This window comes from Cervus canadensis, chromosome 5 (genome assembly GCF_019320065.1).
Source record: "Cervus canadensis isolate Bull #8, Minnesota chromosome 5, ASM1932006v1, whole genome shotgun sequence".
NCBI classification, from domain to species: Eukaryota; Metazoa; Chordata; class Mammalia; order Artiodactyla; family Cervidae; genus Cervus; species Cervus canadensis.
In genome coordinates, this window is record NC_057390.1 from 63,328,903 (window position 1) to 63,350,753 (window position 21,851).

The window sequence follows — 21,851 nt, forward strand, 5'->3', positions numbered from 1 at the left end:
CACTATACCTGGCATGGAGTAGGCACTCAGTAAATGTTGTAATTAAAAAGTAGGTGCTTTGTACAGCATGGTAACTGTAGTTAACAGCAATAACAAAGCAAATGTTTATCAACAAGAGGCTTATTGCTAATTTTATTTGTAGTTTAGTGAGTGCTCTAGTTTAATTTAAATAGTCTTATTCATTTTTAGTGATTGTCAGACCTGACCTTATATTTGCTTTCTTTTGTTTCTTTCTTTTTTTTTTAGGAAGAATCCCCAGCACAAGATAGAATATAGACATAGTACATTTCCAGGTAAGTAATTTTACTTGAGGAAACTCAAAATGAAACCTTCAGATGGATTCTCTTGTTAAACCTAGAGACAGTTGCCACTTAATGAGTTTTTAAAAAAATCTCTGCTTCTGTGAATTTGTTGAATTATTGATTTTAGTGATTTTCTTAGATTTAAAAATGATAAATTTTTATATAGAAGATTTTTTCTGCAATAATTGTCTAACAGTGTATATATATTTTCCTTTGTATCTGTTAAAGTTATTTTGTTTGCAGGTACCTTAAAATCTCCAACTGGCCTGAATGATAAAGAGAGCATATTGACTTCTTTTACTGAAAAGTTCAGAAGTAGGGCTAGATTAGACAAGATTTGTTGCTTCAACTCATTAATAATGTCAGTAATGTCACCAATAACCCACTTTCCTTCCATCATACTGTCCTTAGAGGAGTGATTTTTATCCTAAGACTGGCTGCTCTCCCCAGCAAGGATCTATATGCAATCTTATACAGCTGGGATGATAAGCATCCATGTTAACACCTAAAGAGAGAGAGAAAACAACTTTGATTCTTGCTATTCCTAGGAAAAATCATGAAACTAACTTAAAAAAAAAAACTGGTTTAAATCACATTCTTGTTCTTGAATGAATCACTGTGACCACTGATTAGTTTGTTCTACCCTTGGAACCGAAGTAGAGTCTCTTTCTTCTAAACCAGAGATCCTTAATAGAAACTCTTGTTTTGGGGGAAGAGAAGTAGGGGACAAACATCAAAGCAACAACTATCGAATGACCATCAGTCCTGCTTACATCAACCTGTTTTGCCTTCTGTTTCCTTTGCTTCTGAACTCTAGTATTTTTTCCCTTTAATTAATTCTGGCTTCTTTGTATCATTCATATAACGCAGTGGCCAGTTCAGCATCCAGTATGTCTGCCCACAGAGTGAGAGAATAAACTGTGTGCCAGGCTATGTCCACATGCATTTGTATATGTATAAACACAGTCAACCTGTAACCAGGTGATAAAAATAATTAATTTCACCACAAGGGAATTCTATTTACTGTTTCTTATTAAAGCACACTTTAGTGTTTTAATACTCCAGATACAAATATGATCACTGTATCTCAGTTAATATGGTATGGAGGTTATATGTTATGCTTTCCTTACTGAGGCTGTATCTGAAGCTATAGCATTCATGGTTGTTAACTTTCAAAAGTTTCAAAAGTTCAAAAATATTACTTTGAACAATAATATAATGATATTTGATTAAAACTCTGTTTTATTGACAAATTTTAGCATTTTCCCATGAAAGAGCATTTGACAGATTTGTTTATCTTTGTATAAGTAGGAACCATTTATCTGAAAACTGTCAATATACATCATATGGTATTGTTAAAAAGTACCTCAGTTTTCTTTGAAAAATCTCTTTGAATTATCATTGAAGTATCTTCGGAATGAAGAACATAATTTTAGAATATTTAGCTTTTTTTTAAGAAAAATTTTTATTTCATTGGAAATCCTTTTTTTAAAAATAGGATATTTTAACATAACAGTTTAGCCTTATATATTTAATGTACTTTCAAGAGTTATGTGGCAGTATAGTCAGGATATCTCTTCCCACTGTAAAATGTATAAATTAAACTCTCTGGGGTATTTAAAATTTTATAAGTCTCACTATATTTCTTAGAGATACTTGACATATAATTCTAACATACATGTTTTTATTATTTCCAAAATGCTTAAGGTTTAGCATTACCCAGATTTTAATCTCATTTATGTAATGATTCACTTACACATGCATTTATTCATTTATTATATGACTTCCAAGTGAGCAGAACTACAGAGATACATGAAAACCAGCTGTGGCTCCATATGCTTGTGGTGAGATGCTCTACAATCTTGGAGAAAAGAGATGGAGTACTTTTTGTTACAGTTAATCAGGGTAACTTAGTAAGGGAATTTGAAGTAAAGTTGGTCTTTAAGGTGGTAGGATTTCAATTATCTTTGTTTCTTAGCGTTGGGTAGGTGGGTATAGGATATCCTAGGCAAAGTGAGTAATAGATTGGTCAAGGACATTGAGGTAGAAAATAGTAAGTTGTGTTTGGAATTAGAAGGTGGGTCAGTTTAACTGACAGGGAGAGTCTCTGCAGTTACTGTGAATGAATGATACTCTTGTTCAGTCACTAAGTCATGTCCGACTCTTTGCGACCCCATGGACTGCAGCACATCAGGCATCCCTGTCCTTTACTGTCTCCCAGAGTTTGCTCAAATTCATATCCATTGAGTCAGTGAAGCTCTCTTAAATATCTCACCCTCTGCCGCTCTTTTCTCCTTTTGCCTTCAATCTTTCCCAGCTTCAGCGTCGTTTCCAATGAGTCGGCTCTTCACATCATGTGGCCAAAGTTTTGGAGCTTCAGCATCAGTCCTTCCAGTGAATATTCAGGGTTGATTTCCTTTAGGATTGACTGGTTGGATCTCCTTGCAGTCCAAGGGACTCTCAAGAGTCTTCCCCAGCGCCATAGTTCTAAAGCACCCATTCTTCAGTGTTCAGCCTTCTTTGTGGTCCAACTCTCACATCTGTACATGATACTAGAAAAACCATAGCTTTGACTAGACGGACCTTTGTCAGCAAAGTGATGTCTCTGTTTTTGAATATGCCATCTAGGTTTGTCATAGCTTTTCTTCCAAGGAGCAAGTGTCTCTTAATTTTGTGGCTACAGTCACCGTCTGCAGTGATTTGGGAGCCCAGAAAAAGAAAACCTGTCACTGTTTCAGGAGAAGGCAATGGCACCCCACTCCAGTACTCTTGCCTGGAAAATCCCATGGACGGAGGAGCCTGGTAGGCTGCAGTTCATGGGGTCGCGAAGAGTCAGACATGACTGAACGACTTCACTTTCACTTTTCACTTTTATGCATTGGAGAAGGAAATGGCAACCCACTCCAGTGTTCTTGCCTGGAGAATCCCAGGGATGGCAGAGTCGGACACAACTGAAGTGACTTAGCAGCAGCAGCAGCAGTCACTATTTCAACTTTGTTCCCATCTGTTTACCATGAAGTGATGGCACTGGATGCCATGATCTTAGTATTCTGAATGCTGAGTTTTAAGTCAGCTTTTTCACTCTCCTCTTTTACCTTCATCAAGAGGCTTTTTAGTTCCTCTTCACTTTCTGCCATTAGGGTGACATCATCTGCATATCTGAGAGTCTTGATATTTCTCCTGACCATCCTGATTCCTGCTTGTGTTTCATCCTGCCCGGCATTTCTTATGATGTACTCTGCATATAAGTTAAATAAGCAGGATGACAGTATACAGCCTTGTTATACTCCTTTCCCAATTTGAACCAGTCTGTTGTTCCATGTCCAGTTCTAATTGTTGCTTCTTGACCTGCAAACAGGTTTCTCAGGAGACAGGTCAGGTGGTCTGGTATTCCTGTCTCTTTAAGACTTTTTCACAGTTTATTGTGATCCACACAGTCAAAGGCTTTTGCATAGTCAATGAAGCAGAAGTAGATGTTTTTCTGGAAGTCTCTTGCTTTCTCTATGATCTGTTTGTTGACTGTGAATGATACTAGAGGAATGCATTGAGGTCAGATTGTAGGAGTTCTTGAAAGCTAGACCAGAGATGTGGGTGTGGTGACAAATAACCACACCCACAGCTTAATGATGAGCTGCCCGAATCAGAGTAGAGGAAGCCTTATGGATGTTAGTTAGGTTGGTGAATGAAGGACCAGAACCAGGCTGCCATGAGAATGGAAAAACAGGATTTGATACAAGTGAGATTTTGAAAGAAGAGTAATGAGGAATTTCCAACTGATTGGCCGTGGTGTGGGGGATGGGATGAATCAAAGGAAATAGGAATGAATGAAAATTAAAGTACAAATTATCAGGAGCTTCAGTTCAGTTCAATCGCTCAGTCGTGTCCGACTCTTTGCGACCCCATGAATCGCAGCACGCCAGGCCTCCCTGTCCATCAGAAACTCCCGGAGTTTGCTCAAACTCATGCCCATCGAGTCAGGGATGCCATCCAGCCATCTCATCCTCTGTTGTCCCCTTCTCCTCCTGCCCCCAACCCCTCCCAGCATCAGGGTCTTTTCCAAAGAATCAACTCTTCACATGAGGTGGCCAAAGATTTGGAGTTTCAGCTTCATATCAGGAGCTTAGAGATGATAATAGAAATCAGGAGGAAAAACCCACCCCACCTCAAATTTAACATGTATAACTTAAAAAAAAACCAAACCCACATACTACCTAGTTTTTCCTCCTGATTTCATATCAGGAGCTTAGAGATGATAATAGAAATCAGGATGAAAAACTAGGTAGTTTGTGGATTTGGTTTTTTTTTTAAGTTATACATGTTAAATTTGAGGTGGAGTGTCAATAATCTATAATAAAACAATAAAAGTTATAATAAAGACCCATATACTATGTACCAACTACTCTAGAATTTTATAATATAAAATAACTATGTGAAACTATTTTATTATTTAATTTCTGATTTGTAGCACTTCTAAAACACTTCAGACTAAAATTTTCCCACACATGTAATAATTTATGCCATATATTTTGATTTTTGTAGGTTTGACTGTAATCATCTGTTAAGCTCTTGTTTATCTAATTTGTTTAAAGTTTTTTACTAGCTTTCCACACTTTTTCAGAGTGCTACATACAGTTTTAGCATAGCATATCGAGTAAAAGAGTAATCAATGCTAGGGAATTTTTATTTTAAACTTTCTTAGCTACCTTACTTGCTGACAACATTTGAAAGAAATTGTCATCAGTGTTATATCACTTGATTATTGGAGTCATTCTCTCTGGCTCCTATTATTATGTGACAGTCATGATTCGAGGGGATCCGTACTATTCATGGCTGAAATTTAGAATGTTCTACCGATCTGAAAACTATTTCAGTATTTCTCTAGTTCTCCAAATGTATGCATACATATGCTAATAGGCTTTTTTATTTTCGGAAGTAGAAACTAAAAGATCTAGAAAGTAAGCTATTAAGTAAGGTTAGTGATGCTAAATGGGATTTTGTGAACTGCTGCTTACTGTGGGAAAAGCTGAGAGATTTTAGAACATGAAAAAGGCAAATGCAGTGGTGTTTTTAAAAAGAAATAAACTTAATGTATTAATATAATAAAGTGGATAGACCTGCACAAACTGCTTTTCCAAAGTTAAAATATGAATACCCGACTAATAGCTTGGTTCATTACAAAGATCAGTGTTCAGTAGTAAAATGAGGCATTTAAACATCTTTATTCTTGTAGTATGTAGTAAGCTTTCATCTGTAGAAATACTGGGCTAAAATATTTTTCACCTAAATGAAAACTAATATCCTAATTCTAAGATTTACTGGACAAGAAAGGAAAATAAAACCTGAAGAATTATTGATGTTAAACTATAAATCTGCTATGAGACATCTGTCTTCTTATTTCCTGTTACCAGAAAACTATTTGGAGAAAATCAACAATTTGGAAAGATTTTTTCCTCCACATAAACATCTTCCAGCATGCATATAACACAGTGTACTCTTTAGTAGCTCTGCAGACTTGGTTCTTTGGATAGGAACTTGATGGTGAAATTTTAAGTTGTACAGGAAATGTTAGATACAGATTTCTTATAATAGAAATATTATAAATACTTCTGCAAAAAAAGAAAAGTCAGAAATTACCGCTTCCTAATAATACCAAATAGTTAATAGCATGTTCTTTCAAATATGTTAAAGAGTTTGTTACTTTTTCTAGAGTTTGTTATTTTTCATTATTATGGTAGAACAGTATTATCCATCACCTTTTAAAAATATGTGACAGCTTATTTCTCTTGTGCTGCTTTCAAATAGTCAAGCTGTCAGCCTGTCTGTGTGTTTCATATTCCTGTAGAGAAAATGAAGATTCCTGCTTTGTTCTTAAAATTATAACTTTGGGGTTGGAAAGGATTTTTGAGGTCATTTAATCAACATCATTTGATTCACAGATAAAAAGATAAACTCCAATAAATGCCTTGTTCATTGCTAAGGGATTTATGACACAGATCTTTAAACTTCTACCCTCCTAGTATATATCTTTTTCTTAAACCATGTTATTTTTTAGAGACTTCTTATTGGGTGAGGGGACTGGAACATCACAGATAAACAGTCACTAGCAGCCAGAAACTTAAAAGTGACCTAAGTGAAGATAGAGAAAAAAAATGACTGCTTCCGAGCTCACCTTGACTTGGAAGAAACATGCTTATTTCTGATTTCTTAGACATGTTCAACAATTAGGTTTCAAATAAACTATTTGTAATATAAGAAAATGCTAAATGTAGGCTCTTATTTTTCCAAAAATGGCATTATACTGTTTAATTCTGTGGAAATCTATTGGCAGTCACAACTACAAAAAATAAAACCACAAAAATTGTTTTTTGCTATTGCTTAAAAATATTAAACACTTATTATTCCATGTCAGGCTCTCACTGTTGTACTTCAGTAAGCTTTGTACTAACCGTGGTGTTCTATGTACAGTGTTGGGATCTTGGTTTGGGATCGTCTGTAATGTGACTCCTCATGACTGAGTTCTCTAAATAACATGCCTCCTTGTCTGAGAGGGTTTCTTTGAATTTTTTGTGTAGCAAACAGTGTTATAGCAAGGTTTATATGAACTTTACTGGCTTCATCACTTTAAATCCAGATACTCAGATACCATGCTTCAGCTTGCTCAGGGAATACATGCATGGGTGTCTATTCCTGCTTTCTGCAAATGCCCCTTTGCGTAAAACTCAATTGTTATGTTAAAGACAGACATTTTATTCATAGGTTATGTGCTAGTCATATTTATTTCAGAACTGTGCTTCCTGAGATTATTCCCATGATTCAAGAAATCATGAAATAATTCAGATCAACAAGTGCATTCACCATTTTCTAGTAAATAAAGTTTCATCACCTCTATGGCCCAGTTATACCTTCAGCACTTAAAAAAAAAGCCCTCCCATCTAGATGGCATTTGTATTGTAGAATATTTGAAGTCACTACTACAGAATTTGCTACAAGAGGGTCCATTTAATTGGTTCCACAAAAAATGTCAGCATTCAAAACCCTGTTGTGAAATGTGGACCTGGGACCACTAGAAAGGGACATAGAGCTGAGCTCTGGCACTGACTTGCCCTTGTCGTGACTTTGCCTTGCTCATGTCAAGCAGTTCTTCAGCTGCTTTCACTTAAAGCTCAGAGTGCCAGTTCACATGAAGTAGAGGGGCGGGAATACCAGCTACACTGAGTTCTGTTACATATGGTTATTTCAGATTCTAAACCTCTTGCTAAAAGAATATGAGTGTGATGTTATGATTTTATAGATAAAAACAATTTTTTGATGAAATGAGTGGGATTCTTCTGATTAATATGTTATTATTGCTTCAGCAAATGAACCTATCCAGTAAGTTGCTAAAGATTCCCAGGGCTCATTGAAGCTTAAAGTTCCTTCAGTTATCAGGATTTAAATAAAAGTCTGTAATATAATTCATTTTGTTGACAGGCAGGCTAGTGATTAAAAGTGTAGGTTATAATAAAGCATTTCTGTAAACTGAAGGTGTTCAGCAGTTGATTTGCAGATGGTTCATTTATTCATTCATATATTTAGCAAATATGTGTCTATAGGTGTCTTTTATGTGTTAGGCATTGTTGGAGGAGTTGAGGATACAATAGAGACAGAACCTTGCTCTTGTAGAATTTCACAAAGGTGGACAGTGCACATGTTACCAATTATGTGATGTCACGTAGTGATAACTGCTAAGAAGAAAAATAAAGCTGTGTAAGAGGACATAGGGAAGAAAGCTGTGGGCTTCTCTGGTGGCCCAGACGGTAAAGCATCTGCCTGCAGTCCTGGAGACCCAGGTTCGATCCCTGGGTCGGGAAGGTCCCCTGGAGAAGGAGTGGCAACCCACTCCAGTACTCCTGCCTGGAAAATCCTATGGACAGAGGAGCCTAGTAGGCTACTGTCCATGGGGTCACAAAGAGTCAGACACAACTGAACGACTCAAGAGGACAGAATGGCAAGGGTGTGTATGGGGGTGGGAGCAGGTTCCATTTCAAATAGGACAGTAAAAGAAGGACTCTGATAATTTGATATTAGAGCAGAAGGCTGAAGGAGAGACCTAGCCAGGTGATTCTCTGAGGGATGGGTGTGTTAGGCCGTAGGAAGGATGCTTCAGAAGCCCTGGAGATGATCCTGTTGGTTTATTCAAGGAGCAGTGAAGAGAGGCTAGGCTTGGAACAAAGTGTAAGTGAAGAATGGCAGGTGGGACGAGAAGAGCTAGTGAACGAGTTTTGTAGGGTCCTGAAGGCCAAGAGCTACAATTGAGGAGTTCAGATCTTATTCCAAGTGAGATAAAAAGCTATTGGGAGGGTTTTTTGGCTTCTTGGTGAACAGATAAGAGTAGAAGTAGGGAACCCACCTAGGAGGATATTGGAATAGACCAGGAAGAAGATGGTATTATTGGATCCAGGGTGTTGGAGTGGATGTGAGAAGTGGTGGATATATTTTGATGGTAGAGCCAATAGGATCTCTTGACATTAAATATTATTGAGGATATCCAAGGATAACTCCAAGGTTTCTTGCCAAGATGATTGGAACGGGCTTCCCTGGTAGCTTAGTGGCAAAGAATCTGCCTGCCAGTGCAGGAGATACGGGTTCAATCCCTGATCCAGGAAGATCCCACATGCTTTGGAACAACTAAACCTACGCACCACAGCTACTGAGCCTGTGCTCCAGAGCCTGGGGTCTGCAGCCTCTGAACCCACGTGCTACAGCTACTGAAGCCCACACGCCCTAGCGCTTGTGCTCCGCAGTGAGAAACGCCACTGCAACGAGAAGCTCTTGTGCCACAACTGGAGAGTAGCCCCCACTCACTGCATCTCGAGAAAGTCTGCGTAGAACAAAGACCCAGCATAGCCGAAATAAAGCAAATAAAATTAATTAAAAAAACTGGAAGGTTGGAAGAGTCATATATGTTCAAGATTGATAAGAGAATGACCACATTTGGGTGAAGCACCTCAAGAGCTGTGTTCTGGAAGTGTTGCATTTCAGATTTCTGTTAGTCACTAAGTAGAGATGGTACGCAGCCAGTGAGATAAATGAGTCTGGAATTTACGCGGTGGTCAGAGCTTAAAATATAAATTTGGGAATTTAGGATATGCAACTAGATGGAATCATCTAAGGACTATATTTGGAGAAGGAAATGGCAAACCTGCTCCGTTTTTCTTGCCTGGAGAATCCCATGGACAGAGGAGCCTGGCAGGTTACAGTCCATGGAGTTGCACAGAGTTGGACACCTCTGGGTGACTGAACACAGCCTAAGGAGTATCTCAGAGAAGAGGTCCCAGCCTGAAATTTGGGCACTCCAAAATTTAGAGGTTGAGAAGATGAGGAAGATCCAGCAAAGAAGATGGAGAAGGAACAGCCAATAAAGCGGGAGAACCTGAAATAGTTTCAGCTTTATATATATTTTCCTTCTAAATCTGCTAAGCTAATTTCTGAATCTAAAATGAGACTGTTAATTGAGATGGCAGTATTTATATATATGAGATACTTCCAAGAGCAGAATGGCCAAGAACAGAAATATTGCTGTTCTTCCTCACTCCCTTTCCCGTCTGCAAACTATCCTCTAAATGGTTTTTAACTGTTTTCTGTCATAAAAGTTACATGAGGAATTGAGGTTAGTTAGACATAAAACATGCCTTCAAGAGGCTTACAAGAGATAAGAAGTGTACACAAATAAATATAATCTCAGACTTCCCTCAAGGAACTGATGTGCTTCTTGTGCTAATGAGAATTGTGTGTTTTTGTGTAGCCTTTTTGGCTTTCTGCTACCAAGAAACTTAGGGAGAAATTTGATGCTCAGTCTATATTGATTATGTTAAAAATTGAGGTTGATATACTTATATTCTGCTTTCTTTGTTCTTAATTTCTACTTTTATTTGTGTTATCTCATGATAACACAGGCTTCCCAGGTGGTGCTAGTGATAAAGAATCTGTCTGCCAATGCAGGAGACTAAGGGATATAGGTTTGATCCCTGGGTTGGGAAGACCCCCTGGAGCAGGAAATGGCAACCCACTCCAGTATTCTTGCCTGGAGAATCCCATGAACAGAGAAGCCTGGGGGTTTCCAGTCCATGGGGTCACAGAGAGTCAAACACGACTGAGTGACTAATCCCAGTAAGCACATGATTATAAGCTGTCTCAAATCCTGTTGGAATGAGTAGTGATATTAAGAAAGAAATAACTGTCTGGGCTATGAAAGTTAAAAAGACAAATGGATTACTTTCTTTGTCATCATTCTGCCATGAAAAATTTTCCTATCAAATTTCTTAGCTTTCATTTAAGTTATATCTGTTACATATGAATGTTTTAGGAAGAAGCTAGCTGAAGCATATGTGTATGCTCAGTCGCATCCGACCTTTTGCAACTCTTCGGACTATTGCCCACAAGGCTCCTTTGTCCATGGGATTTTTCAGAGACGAATACTGTAGTGGGTTGCCATTTCTTCCTCCAGGGGATCTTCCTGACCCAGGGATCAAACCTGCATCTCCTTTGTCTTTTGCATTGCAGGCAGATTCTTTACACGATGAGCCATTGAGGAAACCCCCGCTGAAGCATATTCAAAAGTACAAACATTTTTAACCTTTAAACATTCCACATCACCCTAGGGTCTCTCACTGCCTTATTTTAAACCAACTCTTGCTCTCTGTGAAAAGAAAACAGTGGAATGAGGGAAGAAATTAGTTTTGAGACAGAAGAATTTTAGAATTGTAATTCTACTATTATGATATTTTTTAGAAACCTGTAAATTCTGATGGTTGTTACCATAGTAATTCTAGTCTTACCAAAGTGTAAGCTATAAGATCTATAAAGCTAAATTTTTCAAAGTCTGTAAGTTTATATCTCCTCATTTGGTCACAACTCTGGTGTGTCACCTGGAGAAGGAAATGGCAACCCACTCCAGTATTCTTGCCTGGAGAATCCCATGGACAGAGGAGCCTGGTGGGCTCTAGCCCGTGGGGTCACCAGAGTCGGACATGACTGGAGCGACTGAGCGCGCACACACTGGTGTGTCAATCAGATTGTGCTAGCTTTGTGGGATAATAAACAGTCCTCAAATTTCAGTGCCTTATAACAACAAATAGGTGTATTTCTCTGTCATGTTAATATGCATGTAGCTGCATGTTGGCCGTTGCTCTGTCTCATGCTTGTCTCATCCTGAATCCAGGCTGAAGGATCAGCCTCTATCTGGGGCACACTGTTCTCCTAGCAGAGGGGAAATGGCAATAGCAGAATCACAGAGAGGCCCTTAAGGCTTCTCCATGGAAGCTGCTACTTCCACTTACTTTTCTTTGGCCAAGTCTGACGTCAGTGGGAATGGGTAAATAGAATCACATCGCAAGGAGGGACAGTGAGTAACTGGGACAGAAATATATTCTGCCCTTATGGAAGGTGGTGTAGCTTGATTGTGATATTATTAAGGAATCATTATGATGAATCTCAGAGGACATTTTAATCTTGGAAGGCTCATAGTAGGGGAAGTTTGATTTAAGCAAATGTTAAAAAATAAAATAAAAATAATAGCTTTAGCCCCCTTTCTAGAAATTTGTAATTGTTAGCTATGTATTAAGTAAAATCTTCTTGACAAAGATATTTTACCGTTAGAGGTTTCTAAATCCAGGTTGAGTGACAGTTGACGTGCCATGTACTAAACTGTTTTTCAGTGAGAAGCATTTCAGATGAAGATGACAGTGTTGGGCAACCCAATGAGTACAACCTGAATGACAGCTTTATAGATGATGAGGAAGAAGGATACGAGCCAACAGACGAAGATTCCGACTGGGAACCAGAAAAGGAAGACCTAGAGAAGGAAGATATGGAAGGGCTTTTGAAAGAAGCAAGAAAGTTTATGAAAAGAAAAAAGTAACTCCTCTGCAGAAATATACGGCTCATATTTTACTGTTTCTTTATGGAAAAATAATTCAGGAAGCACTTAAGGGACAATTGTTTTTCTGCTTTTTATGGTTACAACTTTAGTATTGACTCTTCACAAATGAAACATTCAAATGTCACCCTTCAGTGTAGTGGATGAAATTTGTTCTGTTGCTTTGCTTTTTCTATGTTATTTCAAACATCTGGAAATAATCAGCAGACAGAGTTAAAAAGAAATAATTGATATTTTTCATGTACTTTATAATAAAAAGTAAACATCATCGATTGCAAAACACAGGTCTTTTTTTCTTTTTTCCAAAGATTCTATCTTTATGTAGAATACTATACAAGTATAACCAGGCAGATTACGTAACTGGTGGGAAAGCATGCTTCTTTCATTCCTGTTGAAGTAATTCTTAAAGCAGAACCAGACTTTAAAAAATACCAGCCATCATATAATGGCTATTATTTTTTCTAATGTCCTAGATGTGAGCTTTGCAATTTCATTGACTACTTTCATTCTTTGAAACTTGGGGAAATTAGTACAAAATGGATACTGAAAATAGATTCAACTAGACTACAGAAATGTCCGCCATGCAGGGAATGTTATTTTGTGTCCCAAGTCTGTAATTTACTATATGTCTGAGTTTAAAAGTAGAAAACCTGAAAGAATTTGACCATTTCTTTTTCAAACAAGTCCTGCCTGATGCTTTTAACTCTCAATATGCTATTCTTAAATTAAGAATATAGGAATTATTTTTAACCATAATTTTCTCAAATTATATTAGTTCTTTTATCCTCAGATGAGAGTATCAAGTTGTCTGCCAGCATTCAAGATTCTGGCCTTTTGTTTCAAGTAGAAACCCCTTCTTCTCCAGTTTTATATAGTATAATATTTCTGCATCTCTGTTCTGAACTCCTTTAGGCTATGTAATACTCTTCATTTTATGTGACTTAGAATCTTTGAAATATAGTTTAGAATCTTTAATTTGGGTTTGTACAAACAGCAGTAAATATAGCTTTGAAATTGTAAATCATAAACCAAAACTTCCTCGTTAAGCACTAATATTTTATATTCTAAGAGGACCTAAAAATGTATGTCTTAAAAGAGCAGGACAGATTTGTAATTGTTTTCTTAGTGTTTTTAAGTTTATTTTAAAATAATTGCATAATATTAAAATTTACTTATATTACAGCAAGGAAAAGATAAATATTTTTCTATTATCTTTTATTCTAATTTTTTTTCTCTGTTGTTATTTAGAAACTAATTTTCTCTTCTAATGTCCCTTTAGTCTTCAGGGCTTGACAAACCTGTGAAAAAAATTCCTTGAACTTACTTTTACTTTCACTTTGCACAAACTTAATCCTTAAAGTGTTTCTTGATCCATTCATAGATATATCCCAAAGGAATTAAAAACATGTGTCCACATGAAAACTTGTACACAGTGTCCATAGAAACATCATTTGTAACAGTCAAAAAGTGGAAACACCTAAATGTCTTATCAGCTGATATGTGGATAAGCAAAATGTAGTCTATCTTTACAACCAAATATTTTTTGGCGAAAAAAAAAAAGAAGTGAAGGATTGAAACATGCTACAGCATGGATAAACCTTGGAAACAGTATGGTAAGTGAAAGAAGGTAGACACAAAAGGCCACAAATTGAATAAGCTCAACTATATGAAATATCCAGAATAGGCAAATCCATAGGGATGGAAAGTGAATTGGTAGTTGCCGGGGTCTAGAGAGAAGAAGAGTATCTTTCTGAATTGATAAAAATGTTCTAAAATTAGTGGTGACAGTGTAAAACTCTGTAAATATACTAAAATCCACTGAATTGTATACTTTCTATGGGGGAATTGTATGGCATATGAATTACAAATATCAAGAAGGCTATGATAAAGAATACAAAAGGTGACATTAGCCTTTTAGAAAGAAAGAAAGGCATTCAATATCAGAATATAGTCTTCTTAGAAGTTATTTGATAGCTCATGTTAATTTTTAAGAATAATTTGATGTGCCTTTCATAAACATCCTAAAGACACTTTTGAGTATAACTAATGTGTAAATATTTAACTTCATTGTAATGAAAATTTTCTACTTGGACTATATTTAAGTCTATGATTTTCAAAATAAGAGGCAAAAGTGATGAAATTGGTCAGCTCAAAAGCATTGCTAACAAAACTTGATTTAGTTGCTGTCCTAAACAGTGTATTGAGAGCCAACTGTCCTTATCATGGTATTCATAGAATTTAAACTATATGCTAAGCCCCTCCTTCAAGCTAAGAATGGTCACATACACTTTTCTCACTAATGTGCTTAATTCTAAAAGCAAATGTCTTTTGTTGACTTCTTGAAGTGAGGTGGGTTTTCTGGGACCTTGGGAAGCTGGAGACATGAAGATTTTCAGTGACACATGGGTACTGATTCTGCTTTTCACCCAGGTTGAGGATGACATTATTGATACTATTTCTAGAACTAGAAGATCCTAATGATTGTAAACATTCATTATAATGAGAAGAAATAGATTGTGAGTGTAATTTTTCCAGAATGGTGATGTAAAGGTAAATGGATAGTGACTTTCTTCTAATTTATCTGTGCAAAGTTCAGTGTCACCCACACATCCCATGGAGGCAGAAACCACACACCAACGTGCTACATCTAGCCCAGTTCTTTGAGTCCACCTTGTTCCCATGACTTTCTCTTTCTTGAGGAGGAATCTGTAAGAGAGTGTCTGTGTGTGTTCTTCCTGCCAGTCTGCAAACCTACAAAGCTGCTCCTCCACAGTAGGTATTGAAAGAAAAACAATAAAGAATAATTATTACCAAGATCATTACTGGACATCCTGATATAATGTACACATAAATTTGATTATCATAAGCAACCACAGTTATACTCTGTTGTGCCCAAGACCCTGTCTTAGGTGCTGGTGATTCAAAGAAGAATAACATGGAGTTTCCGTTTTCAATGTCCTTACAGTCTACTGGGGAAGATAGGAATATTTATTTATCTGGTAACAGTGACTACCAAATACTATGGAGAATACAAGGAAGAAAAGGACATAGCTTCTACAATCAGCTCGCAAAGGCAGTGAGGCAAATAATATAATGGGTAGAAATGCAATAGTCCGAGAAAGGAATGCTGGAGTATAATTTAAATGGTCTATCTTGCTGTGTATTGAAATACAGTCTCATTCTTGAGGAAGAGCCTTTGTCTGATTGAGTTGCAAGCTGACCTTGTGGATTTTTTTCATGGAACACAACTTTTATCTTCAAAAATGACTGGCAGACATACTACAGTTATTCAGAATGGAGTGTGAGGCTGGCATTTCATCAAAAATGAACTTAGCCTATTTTTTTTTTCCCAAGGAAAACAATGAACAGTATACATTATAATTGTAAAAATGAGCTTTCAAACAAAAATTAGAGCTTTAGAAAATTTCGATATGTCACTGAGCTTGTTAGCTCTCCAAAACTTTAAAAACTGTTCTGATGATATTGTTGGTGATCTACTACAATGAAATGTGTCAACATTTGGAAGATCTACAAAACTGAGCAAGCCAATGTTTTCCGAATGACCAACGCATATTATAAAATCAGGCATGGGTAAAAGATCCACTCAAAGCATAAGATAGGCCAATGAAACTTAGTGTAACAGAGTCTGTAAAGTTCATTAATATGACTTCAGATTGTGCCTAACACATTGTGCCTAACACATTTCAGAAGCTGCTATTTATTTTTGGTGGCCCATCAAAAATAATATTCATAATTCTCTGAAAAGCGTATGAAACTACTTCCTTTTCCAATTACATATCTTTTTAAGCCCTAATTTTCTCTATATACTTCAAGCAAAACAACTTACAAGAGTGGACATGAGAATCTAGCTGTCTTCTATTAAGCTAGGCATTAAAGAATTTACAAAAATGTGAAGCAGTGCCACTCATTTTACTAAATTAAAAGATTATCATAAAATATATTATTTGTGTTTATATATAATGGGTTATTTTAAAAATCATTAGCAAATAAATTTCTCAATTATAATTACAAAAAAGGTGAGTGTCTATAGATATGACCCTCATAAATGAAAGCTCTTTGGGTCCTCAATAATTTTTATGAGTTAAATCTTAAATCTCAACATTTTGAGAACCATTTAATTAAGTCACTGTACCAATCAGTGTCAGATTTTATTTTCTTGGGCTTCAAAATCACTGCAGATGGTGACTATAGCTATGAAATTAAAAGATGCTTGCTCCTTGGAAGGAAAGCTGTGACAAACCTAGACAGTGTATTAAAAAGTAGAGACATTAACGAAAAAGGTCTGTCTAGTCAAAGGTGTATTTTTTCCAGTAGTAATGTATGAATATTAGAGTTGGACCATAAAGAAGGCTTAGTGCCAAAGAATTGATGCTTTTGAATTGTGGTGCTGGAGAAGACTCTTGAGAGTCCCTTAGATAGCAAGGAGATCAAACCAGTCAATCCTAAAGGAAATCAACCCTGAATATTCATTGAAAGGACTGATGTTGAAGCTGAAGCTGTAGTACTTATGCCACCTGATGTGAAGAGCTGACTCATTGGAAAAGACCCTAATGTTGGAAAGATTGAAGTCAAAAGTGGAAGGGATGGCAGAGGATGAGACGGTTAGCATCGCTGACTCAGTGGGCAGGAATTTGAGCAAACTCCAGGAGATAGTGGAAGACAGAGGAGCCTGGTATGCTACAGTTCATGAGGTTGCAATGAGTTGGATATGACTTAGCAACTGAAAAGCAACAACCACCATTCAGTTAGGCAAGTTGTGGTGGGATATCCCTCAGATCACAGTGCCTTAACACAAGGAAAGTTTTCTTAAGGCAAGATTTTGTGTTGGGTGAATCTTCAGGCCACTGTCTATCATGTGGCAGCTCATCACTCCGGGATTTTGGAAGCTCTCTCATCTTGTAGTTGCACCACTGGAACATGAGACTTACCAATCATGACTACAAGAGGAATAGAGAAAGTGAAGGGTTGTACCCTGTTAATTAAATGCTTCCAGCTAGAAGTGTCACTCATGCTCACAGCCCATTGTCCAGAGGAAGTCACATGGCCTTGCCCACTGAAAGGGACCTCAGAAATACAGTTTTGGTGCCCAAAAAGGATGAGAACCAGATAGAGTGAACACCAGTAATGTCTATAATCCCTAAAGGGGTGAGTGATAAATAGGGGAATGAGTTGAAGGCACGATCTTGAGTGTCAACATTTAAGGAGTAGAAAGATGAAGACTTCAGAGGAATTAGAGGAAGAAGAGGGATGTCAGGAACTTGCTGTGTTGCAGAAGCTAAAAGTAGAGGACTGTTGAAAGAGAAAGCAGCAGACATTGTAGTTGCTGCAGAATGGATACAAGTGCAAGTACTGAGGTTAGATTTGACTTCCTACTTCTTGGCGATAGTTGAGGCTATTAGATGAGAACTTGCACAGACTCTCACCTGTGTCTACCTGTCCCCCAGCTATTCCCATACTCTGTTGTCTTTCCAGATATTACAGATGAATCATCTGTGTTCCTATTTAAAGTCAATCCCCCATATTCAGTCGCCTCTTATATTCTCATGGATTTCACACTGGTTATTCTTCCCTTTTGCTCCCATTTAATCCTTTTTTCCCTATATACTGAATCATTCCTATCACCATATAAATACTTCTTCCATCCTAAAAACAAATGAAATCTTCCCACCAATTTCACTTTTGCCTGCAGCTTTACTACTCCATTTCTCTTCTCCCTGTAACAGCAAAATTCCCCGAGTGTTGTCTATACCTGCTGTCACCAATGCTTTTCCTCCTTTGAAAGTCTTTCGAGTCAAGCTTTCCTTATCCCCTCTCCATTGCAACTGCTGTGGTCAAGAGCATCTGTGATCACTCCTTTAAATCCTATCATCAATTCTCAACCCTCATCCTTCTTGAACTTTCTGCAATGTTTGAAACAAGCCACTCCTACCTCCTTCAGACACTTCCTTCATTTTTCTTCTAGGAAATTAGAATATCTCGTGGTTTTTCCTACCTTACTCCCAGTGTCCATTGCTGGGTGTTTAGTTTTTTCATGAGCTCTTAATGCTCAGACTACCCTACAGCAGAGTCCTTGGTCTTTATTTTCCTATTTACACTCATTTGCTTCATGTAATTTGTGTTTTGTTGTCGTTTTAAAAATAATTATAAATTTGTAACTCAAGCCTTGACCTCTACTCTAAATTACAGACTTCCATATCCAATTGTCTATTCAACATCTCCACTTGAATGATAGATCTCGAACTTTACATGTTCAGGACTGAATTCTCTCTCTTTTTTTTTTTTTTCAGGACTGAATTCTAACCGCCTTTTTTTGCTCCCCTGCAAACCTTCCTCTCCTGATTAGGCTAAACAACTTGACATTATTCTTGACCTCCCACTTTGTCCTACACTCAGCAAAATCTTGATGGATCTACTTTCAGAATATATATCCAGAATTTGACTCTATATCTGAACTTCCACTGCTGGCAGCTTGGACTCCCTGCTTCATTCCTACGCTCCTACAGCTATGCACTTCAGTTCAGTCGCTCAGTCATGTCCAACTCTTTTGACCCCATGGACTGCAGCATGTCAGGCTTCCCTGTCCATCACCAACTCCCAGAGCTTACTCAAACTCATGTCCATCGAGTCAGTGATGCCATCCAACCATCTCATCCTCTGTCGTCCCCTTCTCCTCCTGCCCTCAATCCTTCCCAGGATCAGGATCTTTTCAAATGAGTCAGTTCTTCACATCAGGTGGCCACAGTATTGGAGTTTCAGCTTTAGCATCAGTCCTTCCAATGAATATTCAGGACTGATTTCCTTCAGGATGGACTGGTTGGATCTCCTTGCAGTCCAAGGGACTTTCAAGAGTCTTCTTCAACACCTCAGTTCAAAAGCATCAATTCTTTGGCACTCAGCTTTCTTTATAGTCCAACTCTCACATCCATACATGACTATTGGAAAAACCATAGCTTTGACTAGACAGACTTTGTCGGCAAAGTAATGTCTCTGCTTTTTAATATGCTGTCCAGGTTGGTCATAGCTTTTCTTCCAAGGAGCAAGTGTCTTTTAATTTCATGGCTACAGTCACCATCTGCAGGGATTTTGGAGCCCCAAAAATAAAGTCTGTCACTGTTTCCATTGTTTCCCCATCTATTTGCCATGAAGTGATGGGACTGGATGCCATGATCTTAGTTTTCTGAATGTTGAGTTTAAGCCAACTTTTTCACTCTCCTCTTTCACTTTCATCAAGAGGCTCTTTAGTTCTTCTTTGTTTTCTGCCATAAGGGTGGTGTCATGTGCATATCTGAGGTTATTGATATTTCTCCTGGCAATCTTGATTCCAGCTTGTGCTTCATCCAGCCCAGCATTTCACACGATGTATATAAGTTAAATAAGCAGAGTAACAATATACAGCCTTGATGTACTCCTTTCTGATTTGGAACCAGTCTGTTGTTCCATGTCCATTTTAACTTTTGTTTCTTGACCTGCATACATATTTCTCAGGAGGCAGGTTAGGTGGTCCCATCTCTTGAAGAATTTTCCACAGTTTGTTGTGATCCACAAAGTCAAAGGCTTTTGCGTAGTCAATAAAGCAGAAGTCAATGTTTTTCTGGAACTCTCTTGCTTTTTTGATGATCCAACAGATGTTGGCAATTTGATCTCTGGTTCCTCTGCCTTTTCTAAATCCAGCTTGAACATCTGGAAGTTCACGGTTCACATATTGTTGAAGCCTGACTTGCAAAATTTTGATCATTACTTTGCTAGCATGTGAGATGAGTGCAATTATGCAGTAGTTTCAGCATTCTTAGCATTGCCCTTCTTTGGGATTGGAATGAAAACTGACCTTTTCCAGTCCTGTGGCCACTGCTGAGTTTTGCACATTTGCTGGCATATTGAGTGCAGCACTTTCACAGCATCATCTTTTAGGATTTGAAATAGCTCAACTGGAATTCCATCACCTCCACTAGCTTTGTTCATAGTGATGCTTCCTAAGGCCCACTTGACTTCACATTCCAGGATGTCTGACTGTAGGTGAGTGATCATACCATTGTGGTTGTCTGGGTCATGACAACCTTTTTTGTATAGGTCTTCTGTTATATATAGCCTTAATATATAGCTATATATAGCCTGAATTGGTGCTAGTGGTAAAGAACCTGCCCGACAATGCTGGAGACGTAAGAAATGAGAGTTCAATCCCTGGGTCAGGAAGATGCCCTGGTGGAGGCGTAGCAACCCACTCCACTACTCTTTGCTGGAAAGTCTCATGGACTGAGGAGCTTGGCAGGCTACAGTCCATAGGGTTGCAAAGAGTCAGACACAGCTGAAGGGACTTAGCATGCATGCACATACATATTAGGAAAAAGACTACAAATAAAAGACTACAAATGAACTAAGTAGTTTTCTCAAGAAATAAGATGAAAGCATCAAAATAAACCCAAGGAAAATAGAACAAAATTAATAAAGTAAAACTTGGAATAAAAGATTCAAAAAAGCAGTAGACTTGATCAATAATACACAAAAATAATTCTTTAAAATGATTGATAAAATAGACCTGTGGTAAAAAAAAGACAAATATTAGAAACCAAAAGGGTTAGAACTATACATAAGAATGATGTAAAGTATTTATAATGTAATATGTACAACTTGTTCATAAATTTGTAAATCTAGATAAATGTATGACTTTCTGTAAAAATATAATCAAAATTTACTTTAAAATAGATTTAAAATATGAACAGATCAATAGCTCTAGAGGAAATAGAAAGTATTCAAAACTCTGCTTCTAATGTGACACTAAATGCTGGGGATTACAAGTAGGGCTATTAAGTCTTTGTTCAGCAAATAGTTCTCCTGTTATAAGGACTATTACAAAGTGTAGAAAGACATGGATAACTCTCCAGTTCTTCAAGTCAGCCAAAGACATCACTGAAAAATTTACAGATTTATTTCAGTTTGAACATAGACATAAATATCCTAAATTATTACTCAACTTGTCTTCAACAGTGCATTAAGATATCATGACGTAGCAGGATTTATGCTGAGAATGTAAGGGTAGTTCAGTGTCAGTTAATCTATGAATGTAATTTATCACATTAACATCACTGATCACATTAAGAAAGGAATAACTTATGATCTCATAAAAATCCAAAAAAAGTACTTGATAATTCAACACTGTTCTTCAGAAAACAAAAAGAAAATGCTTGGAAAGCTAGGAGTAGAATTAAACTGCTTTAACTTGATGAAAGTATTTATTGGGTTGGTCAAAAATTTCATTCTTTTTTCTGTAAGATGTTACAGAAAAATCCAGACAAATTGGGTTTTTGGCTAACCCAATATTAGAAATTTACAGCAAACATTACAGTTCATACAGAAACATTAGAAGTGTTCCTAGAGAAGAAGTTTGAAACAAGACAAGGGTCTCCATGATCACCTCTACAATTCATGTTCTGAGTATTCCACTCCTGGTAATAGAAATTAAGAGAAATAATAGTTTTCTGTATTGGCTAGGAAAAAAAATGCCCGTTACTATTTGCAACGTATTTGGCTACTTAGGAAACACATGAACTGAAAAATTATTAAAATTAACAAGGATATTTTTTAAATTGGCTAGATACAAGGTCAGCAAAAATTAA

The 21,851-nt window shown here is 37.2% G+C and overlaps 1 protein-coding gene across 5 annotated transcripts in view; it reads left to right on the forward strand.

The window, feature by feature from the left end:
* APLF (aprataxin and PNKP like factor) overlaps positions 1–13,401 on the forward strand; it is a 91,181-nt gene extending 77,780 nt beyond the window's left edge. For 4 of the 5 annotated variants that reach the window (XM_043468931.1, XM_043468934.1, XM_043468933.1 and 1 more), the window contains 2 exons: positions 247–293; positions 11,999–13,401. In XM_043468931.1, coding sequence (XP_043324866.1) covers positions 247–293; positions 11,999–12,201 — 250 coding nt within the window. In that variant the 3' untranslated portion in view covers positions 12,202–13,401. The remainder of the gene's footprint in view (positions 1–246; positions 294–11,998) is intronic. The other variant, XR_006269467.1, reaches the window with a different exon arrangement.
* The last annotated feature ends 8,450 nt before the right edge of the window (positions 13,402–21,851 follow it).